The sequence below is a fragment of the Macaca thibetana genome, chromosome X, assembly GCF_024542745.1.
Source record: "Macaca thibetana thibetana isolate TM-01 chromosome X, ASM2454274v1, whole genome shotgun sequence".
In the NCBI taxonomy this organism is placed as follows: Eukaryota; Metazoa; Chordata; class Mammalia; order Primates; family Cercopithecidae; genus Macaca; species Macaca thibetana.
Genome location: NC_065598.1, coordinates 125,195,400 through 125,219,223, shown reverse-complemented (window position 1 = coordinate 125,219,223; position 23,824 = coordinate 125,195,400). Strand labels below are relative to the sequence as shown.

Here is a 23,824-nt window from a genome sequence, read left to right as displayed (position 1 = left end):
GAGACCAGCCTGGCCAACATGGTGAAATCTCATCTCTACTAAAAATACCAAAAAAAAAAAAAAAAAAAAAAAAAAAAATAGCCAGGCCTGGTGGTGTATACCCGTAGTCCCAGCTACTCGGGAGGCTGAGACATGAGAATCGCTTGAACCCAGGAGGTGGTGGTTGCAGTGAGCTGAGATTGTGCCACTGCACTCCAGCCTGGGCGACACAGTGAGACTCCGTCTCAAAAAGAATAAATAAAAATGAAAATATATCTGTACAGTGGGATATTATGCAGCCATTAAAAATAATGTTTTCAAAGACTAAATTGTAAGAGAAATGCTCACAAAATACAAGTAAGTGAAAATGCAGAATACAGAATTTTTCTTTTTTCTTTTCTTTTTTTTTTTTTTTTTTTGAGACAGAATTTCATTCCTGTTGCTAGGGCTAGAGTGAAATGGCACGATCTCAGCTCACTGCAACCACTGCCATATGGGTTCAAGCAGTTCTCCCACCTCAGACTCCTGAGTAGCTGGGATTACAGGCATGCACCACCACGCCCGGCTAATTTTGTATTTTTAGTAGAGATGGGGTTTGTCTATGTTGGTCAGGCTGGTCTTGAACTCCCGACCTCAGGTGATCTGCCTGCCTCGGCTTCCCAAAAGCACTGAGATTACAGGCATGAGACACCATGCCCAGCCTCAAAATTTTTCATATGCTATGGTCTCAATTTTTTTAAAAAAATGTTAAACATAAATATATGCAAAGCACAGACTGGAAGTGTACACATCAGAACATTAATGGTTATTTATCAGCAATGAGACTATAGTGATATTTATTTTCTTCTTTTTAAATATTTTTCCTTATTTTCTTCTGCAAGTATGCATTACTTCAGGGTTTATTTGGTTTTTTGTTTTTGTTTTTGAGATGGAGTTTCACTCTTGTCGCCCAGGCTGGAGTGCAATGGCTTGATCTCAGCTCACTGCAACCTCCACCTCCCGAGTTCAAGCAATTCTCCCGCCTCAGCCTCTCGAGTAGCTGAGATTACAGGTGCCTGCCACCACGCCCAGCTAATTTTTGTATTTTTAGTAGAGACGGGGTTTCACCATGTTGGCCGGGCTGGTCTCGAACTCCTGAACTCAGGCGATCCACCCACCTTGGCCTCCCAAAGTGTTGGGATTACAGGCGTGAGCCACTGCACTTGGCATTGCATTACTTTTTATTTAAAACATATATATATATGTATATATTTTGTAGAGACAGGATCTTGTTATGTTGCCAAGGCTAGTCTCGAACTCTTGGCCTCAAGCAATCCTCCTGCCTTGGCCCCAAAATGTGCTGGGATTACACGCATGAGCCACTAGCCTGCATTACTTTTTAAAGAAAACAAAGTTAAGGCCGGGCGCGGTGGCTCAAGCCTGTAATCCCAGCACTTTGGGAGGCCGAGACGGGTGGATCACAAGGTCAGGAGATCGAGACCATCCTGGCTAACCCAGTGAAACCCCGTCTCTACTAAAAAATACAAAAAACTAGCCGGGCGAGGTGGCGGGCGCCTGTAGTCCCAGCTACTCGGGAGGCTGAGGCAGGAGAATGGCGTGAACCCGGGAGGCGGAGCTTGCAGTGAGCTGAGATCCGGCCACTGCACTCCAGCCTGGGTGACAGAGCGAGACCCCGTCTCAAAAAAAAAAAAAAAAAAAAGAAAAGAAAAGAAAACAAAGTTAGTGTTAAAATCTCACCTTCAAACCCTATTTATTTATTTATTTATTATTTTGAGATGGGAGTCTTGTTCTGTCGCCCAGGCTGGAGTGCAGTGGTGCGATCTCAGCTCACTGCAACCTCCGCATCCCAGGTTCAAGAGATTCTACTACCTCAGCCTCCTGAGGAGCTGAGACTACAGTCTTGTGCCACCATGCCCGGCTAATTTTTATAGTTTTAGTAGAGAAGGGGTTTCACCATGTTGGCCAGGCTGGTCTTGAACTCCTGACCTCAAATGATCGAGCCTCCCAAAGTGCTGGGATTACAGGACTGAGCCACCATGCCCAGCCTCCAATTTATTTTTAAGTTCACTTTTTGGTTATGTAAAAGGTAACTTAAGTCACTGGATTTTTCTTCTGTATCTCAGCTTTTGGGATAAAGGCCAAATTGTGAAGAAAAAAACTGCTATCTGTAACATATGCAAAGACACAACTCCCAGGAGATATACATTCAGCCCAATATATTTCCTTTTATATATCCAACGTCTTGGACAAGGGAGATTCATGCTCAGAATGATGGTCCCAAGGCCCTATACAATTCTCAGTTATCAAAGAAAATTTGATTATGGCCACTAATTGACTGCTATGGCTCTTAAAACGAAGTATAGCCTTTATTTGGAGTTAGCAGTCAGTAAGTATAATCTAGTAAATATAATTGAATCTGTCGGCTGAGTGAAGATTTTACAGGGCCCTAGAGTCATCATTCCAAATATCAGTTTTCATTGTCCAGGCTCCCCGTCATCTCCCTCTATTGACACGGTTTCCAAGTTCCTCTGGCAAGACCTTCAGATTGAACCCTTCTTCTATTCCGATTTCTGTGTCCCTCGGCCCTCGGCCAGACTCTTCTCTCCTCACTCCTGGACTAGAGCAAAGTATTTTGGATTGTGGATGTTTCCATTGCAGGGTCTCTTGAACACGGCTTGCTTGCTTGCTTGCTTTTTTTTTTTTTTTTTTTTTTTTTTTGAGATGGACTGTGGCTCTGTTACCCAGGCTGGAGTGCAATGGCGCAATCTCAACTCACTGCAACCTCCACCTCCCAGGTTCAAGCAATTCTCCTGCCTCAGCCTCCCAAGTAGCTGGGATTACAGGCGTGTGCCACTGCGCCTGGCTAATTTTTGTATTTTTAGTAGAGACAGGTTTTGCCATGTTGGCCAGACTGGTCTCGAACTCCTGACCTCAGGTAACGAAAAAGTGAACTTAAAAATAAATTGGAGGCCGGGCGCAGTGGCTCACGCCTGTAATCCCAGCACTTTGGGAGGCTGAGGCAGGCGGATCACGAGGTCAGGAGATTGAGACCATCCTGGCTAACACAGTGAAACCCTGTCTCTACAAAAAAAAAAAAAAAAAAAAAAAAATTAGCCGGGCATGGTGGCAGGTGCCTGTAGTCCCAGCTACTCCGGAGGCTGAGGCAGGAGAATAGCGTGAGCCCAGGAGGCGGAGCTTGTAGTGAGCCAAGATTGCACCACAGCACTCCAGCCTGGGCGACAGAGCTAGACTCTGTCTCAAAATAAAAAATAAAAAATAAATAAAAATAAATAAATTGGAGGCTGGGCATGGTGGCTCACTCCTGTAATCCCAGCACTTTGGGAGGCCCAATCACTCCTGATCCACCTGCCTCAGCCCCTGAAAGTGCTGGGATTACAGGCGTGAGCCCCAGTGCCCGACCTCTGAATACTACTTTCTGACCAGTTTTCCTCAATCCCTGCTTGTATCAGCATTCCATTCACCTCTTCAGGAAACTACTGTAGCCCTCTACTGCATGTGGCATCACATGGATTCCAAATGTGGAATTCTGTCTGCCATAATTTCACCCTTCCCAACCTGGTTTCAAGCTACTCAGCTACACCGGGTTGATTCCCTCCTCTGTACTTTGGGTCATGCTAGTCCACTCCTCCCCTATAGAATCGGCTGCCCCCTCATTGCCCTATCAAAATCTCACTCATTCTTCAAGGTTAAGCTCATGCTTCTGGCTTCTTCCTCAAACCTTCGCCAACTTCCCTTCAATTTTCTTTTCTTAGGAATCTCTGTTGCACTTTGAGTCTGCATCACACCATTTCGAATAGATTTATGTTTTCTAATTGTCTCGTCAGTGCTCTTGGCATCTCTCCAGCAAGACTGTAAGCAGTCTTTTTCTGCATCAGACCACACTCGTCACTGAGGTTGTCACCATCACCATTATCAGCAGCAGCCACGTTATCAAAAGGCAGTGATGGCCTGAACCACTGAAACTACAAGCAGTCTGGCATCCTAGATATCTGCCAAGGCGATTTCAGAGGGAACGTCTGACTGTGATCACACAGAAAAAACATAAGTCCTCAAAGACTGATTTGCTTCTGCAAGCAAGAGACAGAAAATATTTTCATTTCTTCCACCTCTCCGTGGTGTTCTGAACAGGAAGAAAGGGAGAACAGACCACAGGAGGAATGGAGGTCAGTAGGAAGACAGCAGGCATAGCCCAGGAATATCATTACCACTTGGCTCCTGATCCCCACTCCCCACCTCACCCCCCCAGCAGTCTTCACTCTTGCCTTTTGCCTCTGAAGAAGGCTGAATCCCTACCAGCCCTCAGGCATGTGGCAGATGCTTTAACACCATGAGCTCAGGACTCTAAAAATACCTGCCACTAGCAGGAACATGGGTGGGAGTGTGTGAGGTGATTGAGGCTGAGTAAGGTTGGCCATTTGGCTTTTCTTTGGCTTCATAATTGCGTATGCCGCCCAAGTTGCCGGAACTGCCAGGAGGGCCCTCTCTGCTGGAGACCTCCTCTGTCTTTCCAACGCTATTGGGAGCCTTGAAGCTTTTATTTGGAGGCTCCAAATTTAAACTGCAGGCACTGCTCCCTTCCAGCTCTTTGTAAACCCCACCCTGAGTTCTTTGCAGACGTGTCTGTCGTGAGAGGGGAGCCAGGAAGCAGGCTGCTCGCAGCAGAAAATAGAAGAACCAGTGGTGTGGCCTCAGAAGCATCAGAAAGGAAGATCACAGCAGGCAGGTTCCCTAAACACATGAAATGATCTCATTAAAAAAAAAAGTCGCCGGGCGCGATGGCTCACGCCTGTAATCCCAGCATTTTGGGACGCCGAGGCGGGTGGATCACAAGGTCAAGAGATCGAGATCATCCTGGCTAACACGGTGAAACCCTGTCTCTACTAAAAAATACAAAAAATTAGCTGGGCGTGGTGGTGGGCACCTAGTCCCAGCTACTCGGGAGGCTGAGGCAGGAGAATGGCGTGAACCCGGGAGGCGGAGCTTGTGGTGAGCTGAGATCGCACCACTGCACTCCAGCCTGGGCTACAGAGTGAGACTCTGTCTCAAAGCAAACAAACAAACAAAACATCAGACAGGGTCTCACTCAGTCACCCAGGTTGGAGTGCAGTGGCATGATCTCAGCTCATTGCAGCCTCAACTTCCCCAGACTCAGGTGATCCTCCCACCTCGGCCTCCCGAGTAGCTGAGACTACAGGCATGCACCACCACACCTGGCTAATTTTTGTATTTTTTGTAGAGATAGGGTTTCCCCATGTTGCCCAGGCTGGTCTCAAACTCCTGGGCTCAAGTGATCTGCCTGCCTGGGCCTCCCAAAGTGCTGAGACTCTACGTGTGAGCCACCACGCCCGGTCTCTCTCTCTCTCTCTTTTTCCAGACAAGATCTCATCATGTCACCCAGGCTGGAGTGCAGCAGTGCAATCATGGCTCACTGCAGCCTCGACCTCCTAGGCGCAAGCAATCCTCCCTCCTCAGCTTTCCGAGTAGCTGGGACTACAGGCATGCACCAGCACACCCAACTAATTTTCATATTTTTTTTATTTCATAGAGATGGAGTCCTCCTTATGTTGCCCAGGCTGGTCTGGATCTCCCGGGCTCAAGCAACTATCCTGCCTCGGCCTCCCAAAGTGCTGGGATTACAAGTGTGAGCCACCTTGACTAGCAGTGATCTCATTTTGTTTGAGAGTTAGGTGTTCCTGTTCTCAGCATCTTCATAAACCCCTGGCCCACGCCAAGCAGTGAACGCATCTCCTTCCTCTTTTGCAGCTGCCTCTCCCCTCACCCTTTCCTCCTTTCCTGTGGGCACCACATCCATACAGTGTATGGGGGTGAAGACTGCCTCTTAGCCACATACATGTACCCCAGATCCTTGTTTCTCTCAGATGGCCAATGGAGTATAGTGAAGTCAAATCAATTTGGGTGCAGATCTCGGCCCAAGTCATGTTAGTACATGACTTGTTAGGTGTCCTTAGGTAAGTTAGGTGTCCTTAGGTAGGTCACTTTCTCTGTCTTCAGTGTCCTCATCTGGAAAGTGATGATAACAATAATAAGGTAGGGATGCTATGAGGATTAGTAGTCCTTGTAAGTACATGACCCAGTGCGTAATATACACTCTCCCTTCTTTCATGACCTGAAATCTCCACCATTCAGTCTAGATGGGCAACAGTTTGAGCAGGCACTGTTGGAAAGGCAGCAAGCATCCCAGCTCTTCTGCTCAGAAGCTGAGTAAATGCCAGACAAGTATTTTAATCTCCCTGAACTGAGCCTTGTTTTTCTCACCTCTACAATGGGACCTTGATCCTCCTATGGTTGCTGGGATGATCCAGTGAAATAACACATGAGAAAGGACTTTTGGAAAATGTCAAGCACTCTGCAAATATTAGTTGTTGCTCTGGTCTCAGAAAGGCCATCAAGCCCTCTTCTGTCGGTATGGTTCCTTGAATCCATTGGTTTCTCATCCTGGAAATCATAGAAAGCTTGGCTTCTCGAAGGTGAGACAGAGCTAAAGGCCATCCAGTGGGGAGGGGGGAGGAGAGAGGAATGCTGGCAACATGCCATGGGTGGCCCGGGGACAGGCCCGAACTGATGAGGTGCTAGAGGAGGATGGAGGGGCACAGCGTGGGGAACTGCCAAAGAGAAATCTAACCTTTTGAACTATTTTCTGGGTGAGCTTCAGCAAGCCCCCCACCCCCTGCATGTGCTCTTAGCTGACAGGGGGATTTCTTTTCCCTTGGAAACATAACTGGCATCTTTCTATAGATGAGGCATGAATGTCCTTTTGTTGGAGGCTGATGGGGGAGGGTAGAAGTGCAAAAAAAGGAGACAAATACATCTGTAACCTTTGGAGCATGCCCCAGTGGATGATGGGAAAAGTTTAAAAGAAACCTGTTTTCAACTAGCTGGACTGTCCCATCTGCATCTAAGATCTACACACAAAGCTGACACAGAGAATGGCAAAGGAGGACAGAGACAAAGAGAAACTCACACACAGAAAAAACCAGCAAGGGAGACAGAGAAACTCACACTGATGGATAATTAACCATTAAGCTAACTGGCAGAAGATAGAAGCTCAGAAGCACTAAGGAAGACATGATGTCATTCTGATTTCAGGCAGCTTCCAAGGAACACTTAGCTCAGCCTCCATCCACTTGATAATGTAACATAGGAAGGTATTTTTTTCCCCCAGTGATCAGTAGAGGAACAGAAATTCACAGTCCTGAGCTATACCTGCCCTTAGCCACAGCTGACCTGCAGTTTATTTGGTCCCCAGGGCTGGGGCACAGGGAGTGCCCAGCCTGTGGGAGGAACCAAACTATTATAGACAGAAGTGCAGCTTCCATGCAAATTTACAAAGAATGATTCAAAAATTAGTTTCTTAGCCTCCCCTCTACTACATACCCTCCCTCCCTACACACACACACCCCTATTCAGCATTTTCTAATGCATTTAGGAGACAGACTCAATAAATTTAGCTACATCTGTAGGTGACAGACACATCACAGTCATTAAGGGAAGTTCCACTCTTCCTTTGGGGGTTGGGGGATACCTCCACCCTTCCTAGGCTAATGTCAGGAAAGATTGTCAGCTATCTCTTATGATGTCCCTCTGAATTCTTGTCATAGGCAACCTTGTGGGTTGGATGGACCATGGAGCTAGGCTGGAGAGAGGATTTTGTGCTCTTCTAAGCCAGGCAGCATGATGTGTGGAAAGACCAGAAGGGGAATTAGGAGACCTGAGTTCTAGGTCTGGCCCTGTGTGATCTTGGGCAAGTCACTTTCCCTCTCTGAGTCTCAGTTTCCTATCTGCAAGAGGAGGACACTGGATTACAGAATCTGTAACGTCTCTTTTATCTCTGAACATTCTCTGCATTTCACACCTGAGTTGAGACAATCAAAGTGCAAAAAGTAAACCCAGGGCTCCCACCTGTAATCCCAGCACTTTGGGAGGCTGAGGCAGGTGGATCACCTGAGGTCAGGAGTTCGAGACCAGCCTGGCCAACATGGTGAAACCCCATCTCCACTAAAAATATAAAAATTAGTTGGACATGGTGGCAGGTGCCTGTAATCCCAGCTACTCGGGAGGCTGAAGCAGGAGAATCACTTGAACCCGGGAGGCCGAGGTTGCGGTGAGCTGAGATCGTGCCATTGTACTCCAGCTTGGGCAACAAGAGTAAAACTCCCTCTCAAAAAAAAAAAAAAAAAAAAAAAAAAAAAAAAAAGTAAACCCAGTTGAGTTCCGTGTGTCCTGAATACAAATTGAAGGAGGCATCTGAAAGGCTCCTGAGGCCTTGGGCTATAACCCTAAGTCCCTGGCCTACAAGAAAGAGCAAGACTGGCTGACTGACATTCTACCTCCCTCTGTCAAACTCCCCCAATCTAAGGGACTGAATATTCCCCTGTAGAGTGGAATGCAGTGGTAAAGGGTATGGTCTCTGAATCTGGGTTGAAATCATGGCCCTGTAACAGGAAAGGCAGGATAGTGAGGTGGCGAAGTGCTTGGGCTCAAGAGTCAAAGACTGAAGCTCAGATCCATAGGCCATTGGGTTATTTCATCTCTCTTAGCCTCAGTCTCCTTATCTATAAAATGGGAATGATAACAATAGTGCTGATTTGATAAAGCTGCTGTGAGGAGCAAATAAGATAATGCATGTAAAGTGCCTAGCCTGGGCTCTTTGCTTATTCAATACATAGTTATTATTATTATTATTATTATTGCCTACTCATTGGAGGCTTTTCTTGGTGTTCATACAATTGAGTTCACCAGGACTCAGTTGTAAATGCTTTGATGGGGTGAGGGTGGGGAACATAATGATTGGAGACAGCAAATGGGGCTTCAATACCCTAGGGATGGCCTTGAAAATTAATTACAGCGTGACTCTAACTACACCAAATCAGTTGTCCCTAGCAGGGGTTCATGTATGTGCTACCCCGGGACACAGGCAGGCAGCCCAAAAGAGGCCACACCGTTGCTCTTAGACTGAGAAGAACTGGCTGAGACCTCTCTACCACTCTCCTGCAAGGGCTGGTATGTTACAGCCCAAAAGCCTTCTATTGCTGGCCATGGTCTAGGCCAGACCTCGGACTGTCACACCGGACTTTTCTCTCTCTCCCAAAGGGCAAAGCCCTTGGCAGTCATCTCCAAGCATGGCTTTGGCATGTATTCCTTGAACAACTTCAGGCTAGCCAGAGTGTGAGGCCAAATCTTCTCCTATCTAGATCACGTGCTAGCTGCCAGGCCCTGCCATCTTCCCACAGACATGCTGGTCTCTCGCCTGCCAGCTCTGGTCCTGAGACTGCAGCAGCTTTACAAGAAGCAGGGTCACCATCTCCCCACTCTCACACGCTGCTCTGAGCTCCTTCAGAATCTGCCCTCAGAGGACTCCTCCATGAGCAGTGTCACAAGGCTTTGTCCTCTTGAAAATATCATCTTCCCAAAAAAAGCCTGTATTAAGCACTTATCTGCACGTGGTGTTGTGCTGAGTTCTGTTTCTAGTGAGTCACACTGTCACAGGCTCTGCCCTCTGGGAAAAAGTCTGGAATCTTTGCCAGAGACTGTAAAGTCCAGTTTGGCTAAGTACTGGGGTGTTAGAAGAGAAGGAATGGTTTAAAAATTCCTCCGAGACCACTGGGTGGTGACTCTTCCACTCGTGTTCATCTCCCATCCCTCACTTTCTAGCTTCCTCCTCCCTCCTTCTTTAGATTCCCAAACACTTCATTTTTTTCCATTTAAATTTCAGATGGGCTTATTTCCCACCTTTTAAATCCAGGGAACTCTTTGGCTTACTGTAACACTTGATTTTAAGCAAATGAGAGCATTAGGTTTTTGAGGGTTTAAGAGCCCATCCGTAAAGATATTTCTACTTTGGATTACAAAGGCATGTTTTAGAAATTCTAGAATCGTATAGCCTTACATTAAAGAAGCCAGGCACACTAGGGGAAGTCTTAACCAAGCAAATGTCAACAGCCCCAGGAAAGGACAAAGACAAGATGCTGCCTTTGACTTTAAAAGGAAATGTAGCAATTCCCCTTCAAAATGCAAGGGGCAAAAAAGATCACAATTTCAAAATAATGTTCTATCTTCCTGACCCTGGGGCTCTCCCTTATCAGTACTGAGCTGTCCATCTTCCTGACATCTAGTGCGTTGGCCCAGTTTCTGAAGCCATTTTTAGAACATGTTCATTTTAATAATCAAGGAGTCAGAGTCTTGCACAGTTTCAAGTGTTTCATCAGTTACTCAGCCCTTCTCTCCACGTCACTCAGAGGAGGGGCCTTGTGGTCACTTTGGCCGTTTGACCAGCAAGAAGGAGGCTTACTGTTACCCCTGACTCTGTCTAGGGTCCAACCATACGCTCAAGGAAAGGCCAGCTGTGAGCCTAGAAGAGTTGTCTTCAGTGATTCCATTGCCTTTATAGAGGCCCCCCTCTGCTCCCCTGACACAGGAAGTTGCCCTTGTTATGTCCTCCCTCCCTCCATGCCCTGCACATTGACATATTCGTGTCATATCAGGTTTCTACCTTTTCTGAATTAAAGGTGAGCACAAATGGTCAGACAAGAATATTTGCACTTAGCCTATTACATAAACTCATGGAGGGGGAGGATTGAGCATTTCCCTGGCCCTCGGTTAAGTCACTGCATTTTTACAAAGACCTTCTGAAGACAATACCAACAGAATGAATAAGGAGCAGTTCATGTATTAGATACCCCAGACAAGTAAAGAAAATACCATTCCAGGGGGCCTGTTACAATAAAAAACAAGTTTTGTTGATTACAAAGGGCTGGCTGGTGACCCTGCCTCAATTTCTTTAAAAGGGCTCATGGCTTTCTGCCAGAACCACCTCACTCCACCCCCATCTCAACTCAGCCCTAATCTTAACTATAAACTGCAATTTAAAATAAAGCAGCTTTTTCATTCTCCATGGATTTCCATCCTTTCCTTCCCTCTAATGACTTGAGGCTTAGCTGAAGTGGGGTTTTGCAGCCTATCGGCACCCAAGCGGTAGAAGAGACATCAGGATGTGTAAAGTGCTTTGGGATCCATCCCACAGACTAGGACCCAGAGATGCCTCCTGCCTCCCTCTGCCCACAGGTGCCGCTGCTCGGGCTAGGGGTCAAGGATGGGATCCAACATGCTTTTCCTGGCAGGACCTGTCAGGCAGGAGCAAAGGGTAAGAATGCAACCATTCTCGACCGCCCTAAAAAACTGAGTGATATGGGGACGGGACCCCGCTGAGAGAGGTGAAAAGGGGTGAGGAGGGGCCGAGGGTCCTCGGCTCAGCAAGAGGCGAAACCGCCACGCGCTGGGACGCTGGACGATGACAACCGCTACAGCTATGCCTCGGGCGAGGTAACCTCCCAGGTCCCTCCCTTCCTGGACCTGACCCCCGGGATCACCTTGATCTTCTCGCCCTCGATTTCCACGGTCTTCTCCCTGAAGTCCACGCCGATGGTGGCTTCAGTCTTGTCTGGGAAGGTACCCCCGCAGAAGCGGAAGGTTAGGCAGGTCTTGCCCACGTTGGAGTCCCCAATCACGATGATTTTGAAGATGCGAATCTGCACGTACTGGTCCAGCGACGAGTCAAGCTCCAGGGACGCCAGGCCAGCGGCCGAGGCGGGCTCCAGGCTCCCATGGCCCAGGATGGGCTGCGCCATCTCCCCCGGACCGAACCGGGGCCCCAACCCCCCTCGAGGGCTCCACACAAAGAGAACGTCCACGTTCGTGCGCTCGAGGCGAGCGAGCTCTGTGCGCGTGTGTGTGCGCGCGTGTGTGTGTGTCCGCCCGTGTGTGCGTGCGCCGGCACCGTGTGCGCGCGCGCGTGAAGAGGGTGCCTCTCATTCCGGGCCCCCCTCCTCCTCCTCCAGCGCACCCTCCTTGCAGCTCGGAGGCACCAACACAAAAGCCAGGGAGAGGAGGAGAGAGGGAGGAGAGTGGACGAGCAGCGAGCCTTCTGCCTGTGTGCGCCCTCGGACCGGATGCTCTGGCGAAGGACCCTACGGCGCTGCTCCAGCCGCCGCCGCGCCTCGGCCCACACTCTCCCCTGCCTGCACCCCCGAGACCGACCGGAGGGAAGAAGCCTCAGGAGGAAAGGGAGGGGGTGGGGACAGCAGCACACGCCACCCCGGGATAGACTTCTTTCTCCTTGCCCCCATTTATGTTATAAGTTTCGGGCTCCCCACCCCCACTGGCTCGGAGCGCACGGGATCAGCGGGCAGGGAGCACAGCTGGGGAGGACAAAGAGCTGCACCCTAAGGCATCACTGGATCACTTCGGCCTCCCTGGAGCAACGCAACTCTGCAGGGATGGGGTGGGGGCTAAGGCACCTCTTTCACTTCGGGAGCAGCCGGCAGCTGAGCCGCGCCTTCCCGGTCCCCGCTACCCCGTCCCCTCTACCCCCACCCTCTACCCGACCCGCGCCTTGGGATAAAGGGATGTTCTGTCTTATTGAGTGAGCAGGTGCACTCACGGGCCCCAGGCAGCCTGAGAGGGCGCTGCCAAGACACGCAGTGGGTTGTCCCGGGCCTGCACAGTTGAGAGGAGGGAGCCAGCGGGCGCGCGTGTGCGTGTGTAGGGGGTGTTACTGTTTCTGTCACAGACTTGCCAGATGTAGGGGGGAGCGTACCAGGCGCCAACATCCCCTCATCACACCACGAGCACCCATCCTCTGAATGTTCAGGAGAGCGGCTCCTATTGGCTGCCGCAGTCGGTTGTGTTTGGCTGGCCAATGGGGAAGGCTCGCCGCGGGAGAGGGCCACACAGAGGCTAGGAGAAGGGGGGAAGCTAGTGGTGGCAGTTCCAGCAAAAGGGGACTTTGTTTATGGGGCTAGCCATTACTGGCCCAGGTGGAGGATCTTGGGACATGGCATAAGCTCCACAGTGCCTTCCACTCCCAAGCCCTCCATATAACCGTAAGTCCTTCCAGAAGGGTGGAGTTTCAGAGGGAGTTGGGAATCCCTAGGAGGGTTCACTCCCCCTGCAGCTGAATGTAGAACAAAGTGGTTGAGTCTAATTTGCCAGAAGCCTAGATTATGCTTGGAAGATGATAAATGAACACAATCTCCTTACAATATTAGGGGGCTGCTTCCCAAAGCTTACTAATCATCACACACATCTTGGTCAAGACCAGTATTCCCTTCTCGCTAAAGTCATCCGCAGATTCAGAATTTGTTTGAAATCGACTTTATTGGGTACAATTTACATATGATAAAGTGCACCCATTTATTTTTAAGACTTCATCTCTCCCCCTACATATTTCATAAGCTAAGGTAACACTGACACATGTCACTAGCACTGACTTGTGAGTTATTGCTAATGCGATCAAGGTCAGGGATTCAAGCATCACAGTTGAGCTGCCATCTTATTTGGGAGGCTGAGCTGCAGGAAGAGACAAATATGACCAAATCCATTTCTGCTGAGAGAAAAACAGTTTAGTGCATAAGTGATATATCTGAGAGCAAACTGGAATGTAACTACTCAAGGACGTCCAAGTTACTCAGAATGGCGTCTTCCAGTTAATAAGTTTATAAGCTGAGCTAGCAGATATATTTACAGCTATATCATATATGCAGGTCGCCCATTCCTAAAACCCTAGATTATACTACTCAGCATTAAAACTACCCAGATAAGGATTTAATCTTAGTTGGCTAATCCAAAATCATCCTTATGAATACCAGTTTTCATTGTATTATGTATCAATCATCATTGTACAGTATTTTTGGTTTTGGTTTGCTGGATCGTTCCCCTCTGTATTGGAAGCTAATGCTCCTGATGATCTTTATCTACAGCATAGCTTTAAGGCGGAGAGGGGTAACTATTAATTAGGCACATCCTGTACACAAAGTAGAAAGGGGCTTTGCCCTTTGCCAACCCACAGCTAGAATTAATGCCAACTTCCTGAGAGATATAAAAAAATAAACATATGTACATAATAAGATTATTTCAATGTATGCTTCTAGCAAAAACTTGTCACTGAGTCTACTTTTGTAAGGAAGAAACTTTGATTTCTGAAAATATGATATCTCAAAATGGGCTTCTTGCCCTAATAAAAGGTGTCTGTTACTTCTGTGGGGTGAGACTTTGGGGGACTTCCACTTATATTGTTTGGAATTAATTCAATGAGTATATATTGCTTTTGCAAAAAAAAAAGATAAAAATATAATTTTTAATTAAAAGGACAGGAAAACTACCGTATTGTACCTATTGTAAAAAAATTAAACGTACTATACAATGCCCTTTGTGTTAATTGTGCATTATTAAATTACTGACTTTCAAATACATGCAGTTGTTTTCATAGGTACCTGATTATCATGATTTTGACAGTGTTTTCCAGTCCCTTTCGCAATCAGATATAATTAACTTTGTATTTAATCAATCCATGATCACTGGTTTTTAGAAATATCAATAAAAATCAATGTCTGCAAGGCTGTTAAAATGTTAAGTAAATATAAATAATTTTTACGTTACTCTGGAATTGATATTTTCAATATTTATCTCCTGGCCTAAAGTGATCCACCCTCCTCCGCCTCCCAAAGTGCTGGGATTACAGGCATGAGCCACAGTGCCTGACCATATTTTCAATATTTATCCAAAGGAGCTCTAGATAAAATGTCACCCATTGCCTGCACTTCTGAACACTGATCTACTCTGCTTAATGGGTAAGGGAACCCTGGATCATTTTCACCCAATAAAGACTACTTCCTAGGCCTGGCACAGTGGCTCACACGTGTAATCCCAACACTTTGAGAGGCTGAGGTGGCAAGATTGCTTGAGCCCCGGAGTTCAAGACCAGCCTGGGCAACATAATGAGACTGTCTCCTAAAGAAAACCAAAAAACAAAACTGCTTCCTTGGTTAAACTTCATAAAAGAATGTCTTTGTAGGCCGGGCGAGGTGGCTCATGCCTGTAATCCCAGCACTTTGGGAGGCTGAGGCAGGTGATCACCTGAGGTCAGGAGTTCAAGACCAGCCTGGACAACATGGTGGAACCCTGTGTCTACTAAAAAGACAAAAATTAGCCGGGCGTGGTGGCATGCGCCTGTAATCCCAGCTACTCGGGAGGCTGAGGCAGGAGAATTGCTTGAACCTGGGGGGCAGAAGTTGCAGTGAGCCGAGATCTGCCACTGCACTCCAGCCTGGGTGACAAAGGGAGACTGTCTCAAGAAGAAAAAAAAAATTATCTCTTTTTCTTTTTTGAAATAGGGCCTTTCTCTGTCATCCAGGCTGGAGTGAACGGGAGCAATCACTGCTCACTGCAGTCTCAGTCTCCTGGGCTCAAGTGATCCTCCCATCTCAGCTCCCTGAGTAGCTAGAACCACAGGCACATACTACCACGTCTAGCAAATTTAAAAAAAAAAAAAAATGTTAGAGATGAGGTCTCATTATGTTGTGCAGGCTGGTCTGGAACTCCTGGTCTCAAACAATCTTCCCACTCATCCTCCCAAAGTACTGGGATTACAGGCATGAGCCACTGCACCCGGCCCTGTAATTTCATTCTTTATCCCCATCCCACCAAAATAAATAAATAAAATAAAATAAGTAACTTCATTACCTGCAAAGTTAGGGCTAAACTCTTTTCCCAGTTCAAATCTGGCCCCACCATACTTGCCTGTGCTTATCACTGCTTCTTTTTCTTTTTTTTTTCTTTTTGGAGACAGTCTTGCTCCATCACCCAGGCTGGAGTGCAGTGGCACAATCTCGGCTCACTGCAGCCTCCACCTCTCAGGTTCAAGCGATTCTCCTGCCTCAGTCTTCCTAGTAGCTGGGATTACAGGTGCACGCCATGGCGCCAGGCTAATTTTTGGATTTTTTGTAGAGACGGGGTTTCACCACGTTGGCCAGGCTGTTCTTAAACTCCTGACCTAAAGTGATCCACCTGCCTAGGCCTCCCAAAGTGCTGGGATTACAGGCATGAGCCACGGAGCCTGACCACATCAATACTTCTTAGTATGATGGCCCCTGAAAATGTGCTGGGGTTTGTTTTTTCTTAAACACTTCCAAGCCTTTTCATTTAACAAACAGCATGGTGCTTCCTCTATGACACTTTACAAATATTAGCTCATTTAGTCTTCCGAACACCCTCATGAGATTGGTAGATGAGGAAAATGAGGCACAATTAAGTGACTTGCCCAGGTGGCAGAGCCATGATTCAATCTGGGTTGGTCTGGATCCAAGGTCAACATGTTTAACAATGAAAAATGTTATCTTTGGTCCCAAAGTATTCATCATCTGAAATATCATTCCTTTTCCTCCACCATTTGAATTTTACTACTCATCCTTCAAGATACAGCTCAAATAACTTCTTGTATGAAGTTCTTCCATAGCGATTCCATCCCATAGTCTTCTCTCTTGCTCTGTCCGGCACGACACCGGATATTAATTTCAATGACCGGTGTATGTCATCTCCCCAACTAGACAGTGGCCACTTCCTATACAGATGCTACGTCCAAATAAACCCATTGTAAATTGAAAATATCTTAAGTCAAAACTGCATTTAATACCCTGACAAACCCATCATAAAGTCGAAAAAACGTAAGTTGAACCATGGTTAAATCCAGATGCTCCTCGACTTACATGGGGTTAGGTCTCATTAAACCCATCATAAAGTCGAAAAATTGTTAAGTTGAACCATTGTGAGGGGTAAGTCGGGGACCATCCGTACTTTTCATACCCACTAGAGCCCCTTTTATAGTACAATCCAAGAGGCAAATGCTCAACAAATACTTGTTAAATGAATATGTAAGTTGAATATTTGAAACAGGCACATTTCATGCTCTGCATGCAGCCAAAACATTATTTCCAATTTAGCTTATATCTGGCAGAGTCAAAACACCTATTTATACTCAGCCCCTCACCTTACTCCCATAACTGAAAGTTCTGCTTGGAAGACTTCTCTTCCCATAAAGTCTGAGAAGCACAAACGCTTTTTGCTAACATCCTGCTCTCAAGCATCCTGAAACCACAGCAGGAGACCGTGTGTATCTGTAGCACCTGGTACAGCATCTAGGACACACAACTGCACTAAAAAATAAAGGTGACAGGCGGGAAGGAGAGCGCCGAATTACTCGTCCGCGAAACGGGTTGGGTGGGAAGGAGCCGGCAACTGGTAAAAGGTGGCAGTACACGCCGGATCTGGGAAGCCAGGTTCCGCGCCTCGGACTCATGGAAAAATTGGATCTGGATCATAGCAAAAGAATCAGGAAGGCTTCAGTATCAAGTAACTAGTGGCCTAAAACCAAAAAACAAAGTGCGGTGCTGGGGCTACGCTGCTGTGAGATGCTGTTATCAGTTCCTGTCACCAACACAGCGACAGCACCAGGCACAACCGCCAATCAAAGCGGCCCCACGAGTCCCTCCTTGGACAGCTTCCTTAACTCGTTCAGTCCAACACCGTGCCACCAACTCGCGAATACTGGCTACCTAGAGCCAAGGTCTTTGCGAGCGTGCAGTCAGGTAGTGCATGCGCAAATCCTCTCGCCGTGCGGACCAATCGCAATGTGGCAGCGAGTGCTACGCCTGCGCAGTAGGCCTCCGGTCGCCGTTTCCCTTCCCCGGCTCTAGCAGGCCGGCTTCTCTGTCCAATGCCCACCCGGAGCTGGGAGGAGGAGTCTGCGTAGTGTGCGTGTGAAGAGACAGGGGGAGCTGGCCGGGGCTCGCGGTGTTTGACCCGTCGGTCGTGCGTGAGAGGAAAGGGAAGGAGGAGGACCCGAATAGCGGTCGCCGAAATGTTCCGGTGTGGAGGCCTGGCGGCGGGTGCTTTGAAGCAGAAGCTGGTGCCCTTGGTGCGGACCGTGTGCGTCCGAAGCCCGAGGCAGAGGAACCGGCTCCCAGGTGATTGACCCATTCCAGGCAGCCTCCAAGTCCAAGGGCCTGGCGCCTTAGGCTCTCTGTGCGTTGCAGCCCTCTACCCTCGCGTCCCCCGAGAAACTTAACACATAGTCGCGTGAATTCCAAATTGGCAGACTCCGAACCCTGAGTCTTGCAAGCGGAGGAATTGGTTCAGCCATGCCGACCTGACCTTCAAGAGATTTGAACCCAGTAGTCGGCCTGAGGCCTTTTCCGGGGAGCGTTTGCTGTTCAGGGATCCCAGAACAACTGGCCGTCGCCGCCTCCCCACCATCCCCATTCCCCACCCCCCTTTTTAGAGCAATGAGGTCAAGTAGACTTTATCATTTACCGAATGAGACTTTCAACAGGACGTTTAAGACCTAAGCCTAAGTTTATTGTGTAAATGAGGGTATTATCTGCTCAGCCTCGCAAACCATAGATGAGATCCATGGATTTGAATGCCCAGTGAAATAGAAACGGTGCAAGGCAAGTAAGGAGTCGGTCGGTTGTGCACCAGACACATAGAGAATTGGCCCAGAATTAATTGGAGATGCCTGAGCCGTGTAGTTCTTGGTGGTTTTTAAGGCTTCAAAGAAACAGTTTGCAGAACGCATTGTATTTGTCCTCCGTTAAGTTGTTCCATCAAATTTTAGAGCTGGAAGGGTTTTGTGGTAAAGTTCAACCCACTCATTTTATAGATAATAAACTGAGGCACAGAGAGGTGAAACTACTTGCCAAAGGTCACATCGTTAATAGGTAGAGCTAAGGATAGTTTGCTAGTCTCCAGGTCCTTAATCCCTTTGCTGTAACTCCATACTGCTTCCTAAAGTTGACCCCAAAAAGTTAAGAATGAATTCGGGTCTCTTCCCAGTAATTAGCCCATTGTACATCAGATATCCGTGAATTTATCTGAGCATGGCTTGAGCCTGCTTATTTTCGTACTGCATTACTTCATGGGGACAATGAATGATCCACCTGTAGGAGCTGCTTTAAAAAAAAATCAGTAATCTTTCAGTGTCCATCCCCAGGGCATTTGCAATGTCGGAAGTTATCCTTGAGGCTTTTACAATACAGAAACACCTGGGTGCTTTAAAAATAAAAAGTGGAAAATGTTTTCCTTGGGTTGTTAGAGTCTTTGCAAATGTGCATTTGAACAGTTTTTCCAGTTGCTATGCACAATGAAAATGTTTCCTGATAGGTGTATTTGAGTTATGTCCTGGGACATATTGCTCTTGGAACTTAAAACCTCTGCTTAGCTTTTAAACTAATGCCTTATCAATGGATGTCATCTTTGTGGGTTTTGTGCATTGAAATGATGGTGCTCTGTGCTTGTTGCACAGAAATTGAAATAACCTGAATTTTTATTTATTTTTATTTTTATTTTTTTTTGAGACGGAGTCTCGCTCTGTTGCTCAGGCTGGAGTGCAGTGGATGCGATCTCGGCTCACTGCAAGCTCTGCCTTCTGGGTTCACGCCATTCTCCTGCCTCAGCCTCCCAAGTAGCTGGAACTACAGGCACCCGACACCATGCCTGGCTAATTTATTTTTTGTATTTTTAGTAGAGATGGGGTTTCACAGTGTTAGCCAGGATGGTCTCGATGTACTGACCTCGTGATCTGCCCGCTTTGGCCTCCCAAAGTGCTGGGATTACAGGCGTGAGCCACCGCGTCCGGCAATAACCTGAATTTTTTCATCCACACTGGCCTTTCAGACTTTGAGTAGTTGTTTTGCTTAAGTCTCACGACTTTTACCAGCATTCTAAAGTCTGACCAAAAGTTCTCATCAATTAAATATGCATTTGCAAAGTTAAGTTGATGTATTAGACATTGGAAAGTGGTTGGTGATGTTAGAACTACTGAAAAATACAGACTCCAGTGGTTTTTTCCACTGCATGTCTTTGTTTGAAGGCAGTCTACTGTAGAATATATTCAGACTTCCTGACATATCCATCCACCTCTTTGCATACACTTATTCTTTGTCCTTTGGCCATGCACCAAAGTATGACATCACCTGCCTTTAAAAATGGGTGAGGGTAGTGTTACAATTTCAAAAAGAAGTTCTGATACTCTCATTATAGGAATTAACTCTGTTTTGTGGCTTGATTACTAATTGCCTTTAATCTGATTTCTTTTTCATGTAGTAGCATCTACCATGTGTTTTTGCACAGGTGAGAAAGAGCGAGGTTCGTTTATACACCATTTCTCCCTCCACCTTACCTTTAAACTTCCTTTTTTTTTTTTTTTGAGACAGAGTCTCGCTGTGTTGCCCAGGCTGGAGTGCAGTGGAGTGATCTTGGCTCACTGCAGCCTCTGCCTGCCGGGTTCAAGCAATTCTCCTGCCTCAGCCTCCCGAGTAGCTGGGACTAGAGGTGTGCACCACCACGCCCGGCTAATTTTTTGTATTTTTAGTAGAGACGGGGGTTTCACCATGCTGGCCAGGCTGGTCTCAAACTCCTGACCTCATGATCCGCCTGCCTCGGCCTCCCAAACCTTTAAACTTTAAACCTGCCTTGCAACTATCTCATTGACATCTGTCACCATTGTCAGGTTCATTTCCATTAGATGTTGCATTCTGCCTTAAAACCATGATAGCTACTGTTTATTTACTTTATTTATTTGGATGCTCTGCCTCCTCCCAGAAATGATTGAAGGTAACTCATAGTCAACACTCTATGTCTGCATTCAGACACAGAGGAGCAGATAGGTTAGATAATAGATATTTTCTGTTCTGTAATATTTTGTTTGGTCACCAAACACTGCCGCCCATGTTATCAAACTGATCACCGACTCCCTGACTGTAGGTTCAAATGTCTGAACATTTTTCTCTATTCGGAATCCTTCTCACCTCTTCAAAAAGGAAACTGAGCTCCTTGTGGGCAAGGATCCTGGCTTCCTGGACACTGCCAAATGTGACTTCTTTTTGAAGCCTAAAGGATTAGTCTTTCCCCGTTCTTTCTGCTGAGACAAGGCTTTGCAGAAGAAATTCTTTGGCAACTCAGCCTTTTCTGTAACCAGTTAATAAGTTAGATTTTCTAGAAATTTCTAACTTTTTGAGGGAGTTACTGCATGTCTTAGCTTTCTTCTAGATCATGTTTCCAAAAGTTGCCTGGTCATGTGAATCGCGTCGAGGACCAATTCCTAACCTTCTCCAGGAGAGAATTCTGGGAATCTGTATTTTAACGAGCCCCTTGACATTCATATGATCAGGCAAGTTTGGTAAATACTGTTTTGGATGAGTAATGACTCTTCCCCTTCTGTTTCACTGACGTAAGGATTAAAAAACCAAACTGAGCAATCTAGAGTATCTTGTAATTTGTATCAAGCTCATGTTCTCATATTCAGAATAGTAGCAGCCATTCTCCTAAACTAAACACTACCTGAGGACATGGATTATGTCCTATTTATTTTTGTGTCGTTAGCATCTTGTACCATCTCTGGTACATGGTAAATTCTCATGACTGAACCCTAGTACAGCATTGTGAAGGACTTAACTTTGCAGAAGAGAGATTTTATTTTCTGTTATCTAAATAATTTTTCCTTGTGTGTCTGTCATCAGAATGGTTCACGCTGTACTATAGTTATTGCTACTCTGTTTCTTCTAAAATTCCAGCAAGGATTGGTACTAAAAAACAAAAAAAGGCTGATACCCAGGCGCGGTGGCTCACACCTGTAATCCCAGCACTTTGGGAGGCCGAGGTGGGCAGATCACCTGAGGCTGGGAGTTCGAGACCAGCCTGACCAACATGGAGAAACCCCATCTCTACTAAAAATCCAAAATTAGCCAAGCGTGGTAGCACATGCCTGTAATCCCAGCTACTCAGGAGACTGAGGCAGGAGAATTGCTTGAACCCGGGAAGTGGAGGTTATGGTGAACTGAGATAGCGCCACTGCACTCCAACCTGGATGACAGAGCGAGAATCTGTCTCAGAAAAAAAAAAAAGGCTGATAAACTTAAATAGTTGTTAGATTCCTTGTAAAGAATCATTTATCTACAATGGACAAACTAGGCTTGTCCTGTGTTTTTTTTTTTTGTTTGTTTTTTCCTTCAAACAGAGTCTTGCTCTCTTGTCCAGGCTGGAGTGCAGTGACGCGATCTCAGCTCACCACAACCTCCGCCTCCCGGGTTCAAGTGATTCTCCTGCCTCGGCCTCCCGAGTAGCTGGGATTACAGGCGCCTGCCACCACGCCCAGCTAATTTTTGTAGTTTTAGTAGAGACGGGGTTTCACTGTTTTGGCCATGCTGGTCTCAAACTCCTGACCTCATGATCCGTCCACCTCGGCCTCCCAAAGTGCTGGGATTATAAACGTGAGCCACCGCACCTGGCCATCCTGCGTTTTCTCCATGCTGGAAAAATCAGTTTGACACTCAGGAAACAAGTCTCAAGAACATATAGACCTCTTAACCATTGAGGATCCCTGGGTGCCTCAATTGTGAAGATGTGTTTTTGGAAAAGGCCTTTTGGGAGTATGGAAAAAACGGGAGATTGCAAAACCTACAGAAATGAACTTGCTAGTTTAGCTACTATTCTAAAGCTAGTCTGTGATATTTGAGGTTACTCATTTATGATTAAGCAACCTGAAATAAATGGAATCTGGCTAAAGCTTTTTTTAAAAAAAAACCAAAACTCTAAGTTTATTATTTTATTGTATTTATTTATTTTTGAGTAGAGATGGGGTTTCACCATGTTGGCCAGGCTGGTCTCGAACTCCTGGCCTCAAGTGATCCACCTGCCTCGGCCTCCCAAGGTGCTGGGATTACAGGTGTGAGCCATTGCGCATGCCCTGGCTAAAATTTCTTTGCAAAGAATTATTTAAAATGTTCAGTTAGCCGGGCATGATGGTGCATACCTGTAGTCCCACCTACTCTGGAGGCTAAGGTGGAAGGATCACCTGAGCCCAGGAGTTTGAGTCTAGTCTGGGCAACATACCGATACCCTTTCATTTAAAAAAAAAAAAAATTAATAGTAATAAGAATGTTCAGTCAATATCAGTAGAATTAGGAAGAATTTCTATTTTCTTCCTTCATTCATTAATTCAACAAATATTTATTGAGCAAACACCTACTATGCGTCAGGCGCTGTTGCGCAGGTCAAACTGGCTTCTTAAGAATGAAACCCTAAGTGTGAGGAAGAAATTGTACTGTATGTATGGTTTGACTGCAGAAAACCTAAAATAAGTAAACTGGTGCTATAATGAAAAGGAGTAAGTTGGCTTTTCTATGTTAGTAAGACAAGTGAAAAGGCATGTTTCAGTATTTCCTAACATTTTGAAGCTGTGGGGAGAAAGGTTTGTGAGGAATTTCATAGGGAAAAGAAAATGGGGGGAGGGGGAATGTAAACAGACAATACTTAGTATGTTTTACAAAATTAAAGTCACTTTGTAGGTATGCAGAAAGTTTTAAAAGTTGGTTTATTAATGATAGTAGTGTATTACATTTCTTTTCAAGCAGTAGTTTAAATATTAACCAGTTTACTTTTTTTTTTAAGTCAATTTACTTTTCCAGCCTGGGCAATATGGTGAAACCCCGTATCTACAAAAAATAGAAAAATTAGCTGGGCGTTGGTGGCTCATGCCTGTAGTCCCAGCTACATGGGAGGCTGAGGCTGGGGAATCTCTTGAGCCCAGGAAGCAGAGGTTGCAGCGAGCCGAGATCGTGCTACTGCACTCCAGCTTGGGGACAGAGTGAGACCCTGCCAAAAAAAAAAAAAAGTCAATTTACTTTTGAATGCTTTTTTCTTTTTTTTTTTGTTTTTGGCAAATTGAGACAAAAGCTGCTGAACTTTCTCAAATCTACACACTTAGTATTATCAGTGTGTGAAAAGCAAGCAGAAAGAGAATAAACACAAGTATGATCTTAAAACAAATTTGTTATAATGTCTGTATTTAGGGTCTGTCTTCTGGAGGAGTAAACAGAATTAAAAAAAAAAAACAAAAACAAAAAACGTTTATTTTTAGTAAATGAACCAGGGTTAGGGGTGGAGGACAAACTAAATTCATTGAACTAAATCACGT

The 23,824-nt window shown here is 46.3% G+C and overlaps 3 protein-coding genes across 5 annotated transcripts in view; 2 read left to right on the top strand and 1 right to left on the bottom strand.

The window, feature by feature from the left end:
* Window positions 1-23,824, bottom strand: part of RAB33A (RAB33A, member RAS oncogene family) — a 227,423-nt gene that overhangs the window by 1,472 nt on the left and 202,127 nt on the right. Inside the window, exon 2 of the mRNA XM_050777478.1 lies at window positions 11,388-11,702. Within this exon, the coding sequence (XP_050633435.1) occupies window positions 11,388-11,645 (258 nt within the window). The 5' untranslated portion in view covers window positions 11,646-11,702. The remainder of the gene's footprint in view (window positions 1-11,387; window positions 11,703-23,824) is intronic.
* Window positions 1-23,824, top strand: part of AIFM1 (apoptosis inducing factor mitochondria associated 1) — a 409,113-nt gene that overhangs the window by 354,554 nt on the left and 30,735 nt on the right. Inside the window, exon 2 of one of the 3 annotated variants that reach the window (XM_050777463.1) lies at window positions 17,659-17,816. In XM_050777463.1, the coding sequence (XP_050633420.1) occupies window positions 17,711-17,816 (106 nt within the window). In that variant the 5' untranslated portion in view covers window positions 17,659-17,710. Of the gene's footprint in view, window positions 1-17,479; window positions 17,817-23,824 lie in introns of those variants that run through there. The other 2 variants (XM_050777462.1, XM_050777464.1) reach the window with 2 other exon arrangements.
* LOC126946805 (putative uncharacterized protein CCDC28A-AS1) lies at window positions 19,883-20,369 on the top strand. The gene has a single exon (XM_050777482.1). It carries the CDS (start codon window positions 19,965-19,967, stop codon window positions 20,268-20,270), a length of 306 nt encoding a protein of 101 aa, XP_050633439.1. The 5' UTR covers window positions 19,883-19,964; the 3' UTR covers window positions 20,271-20,369.

Excerpts from the sequence above, each read along its gene's own strand:
- LOC126946805 (XM_050777482.1), top strand. The coding sequence starts at position 19,965 with ATGTGTTTTTGCACAGGTGAGAAAGAGCGAGGTTCGTTTATACACCAT.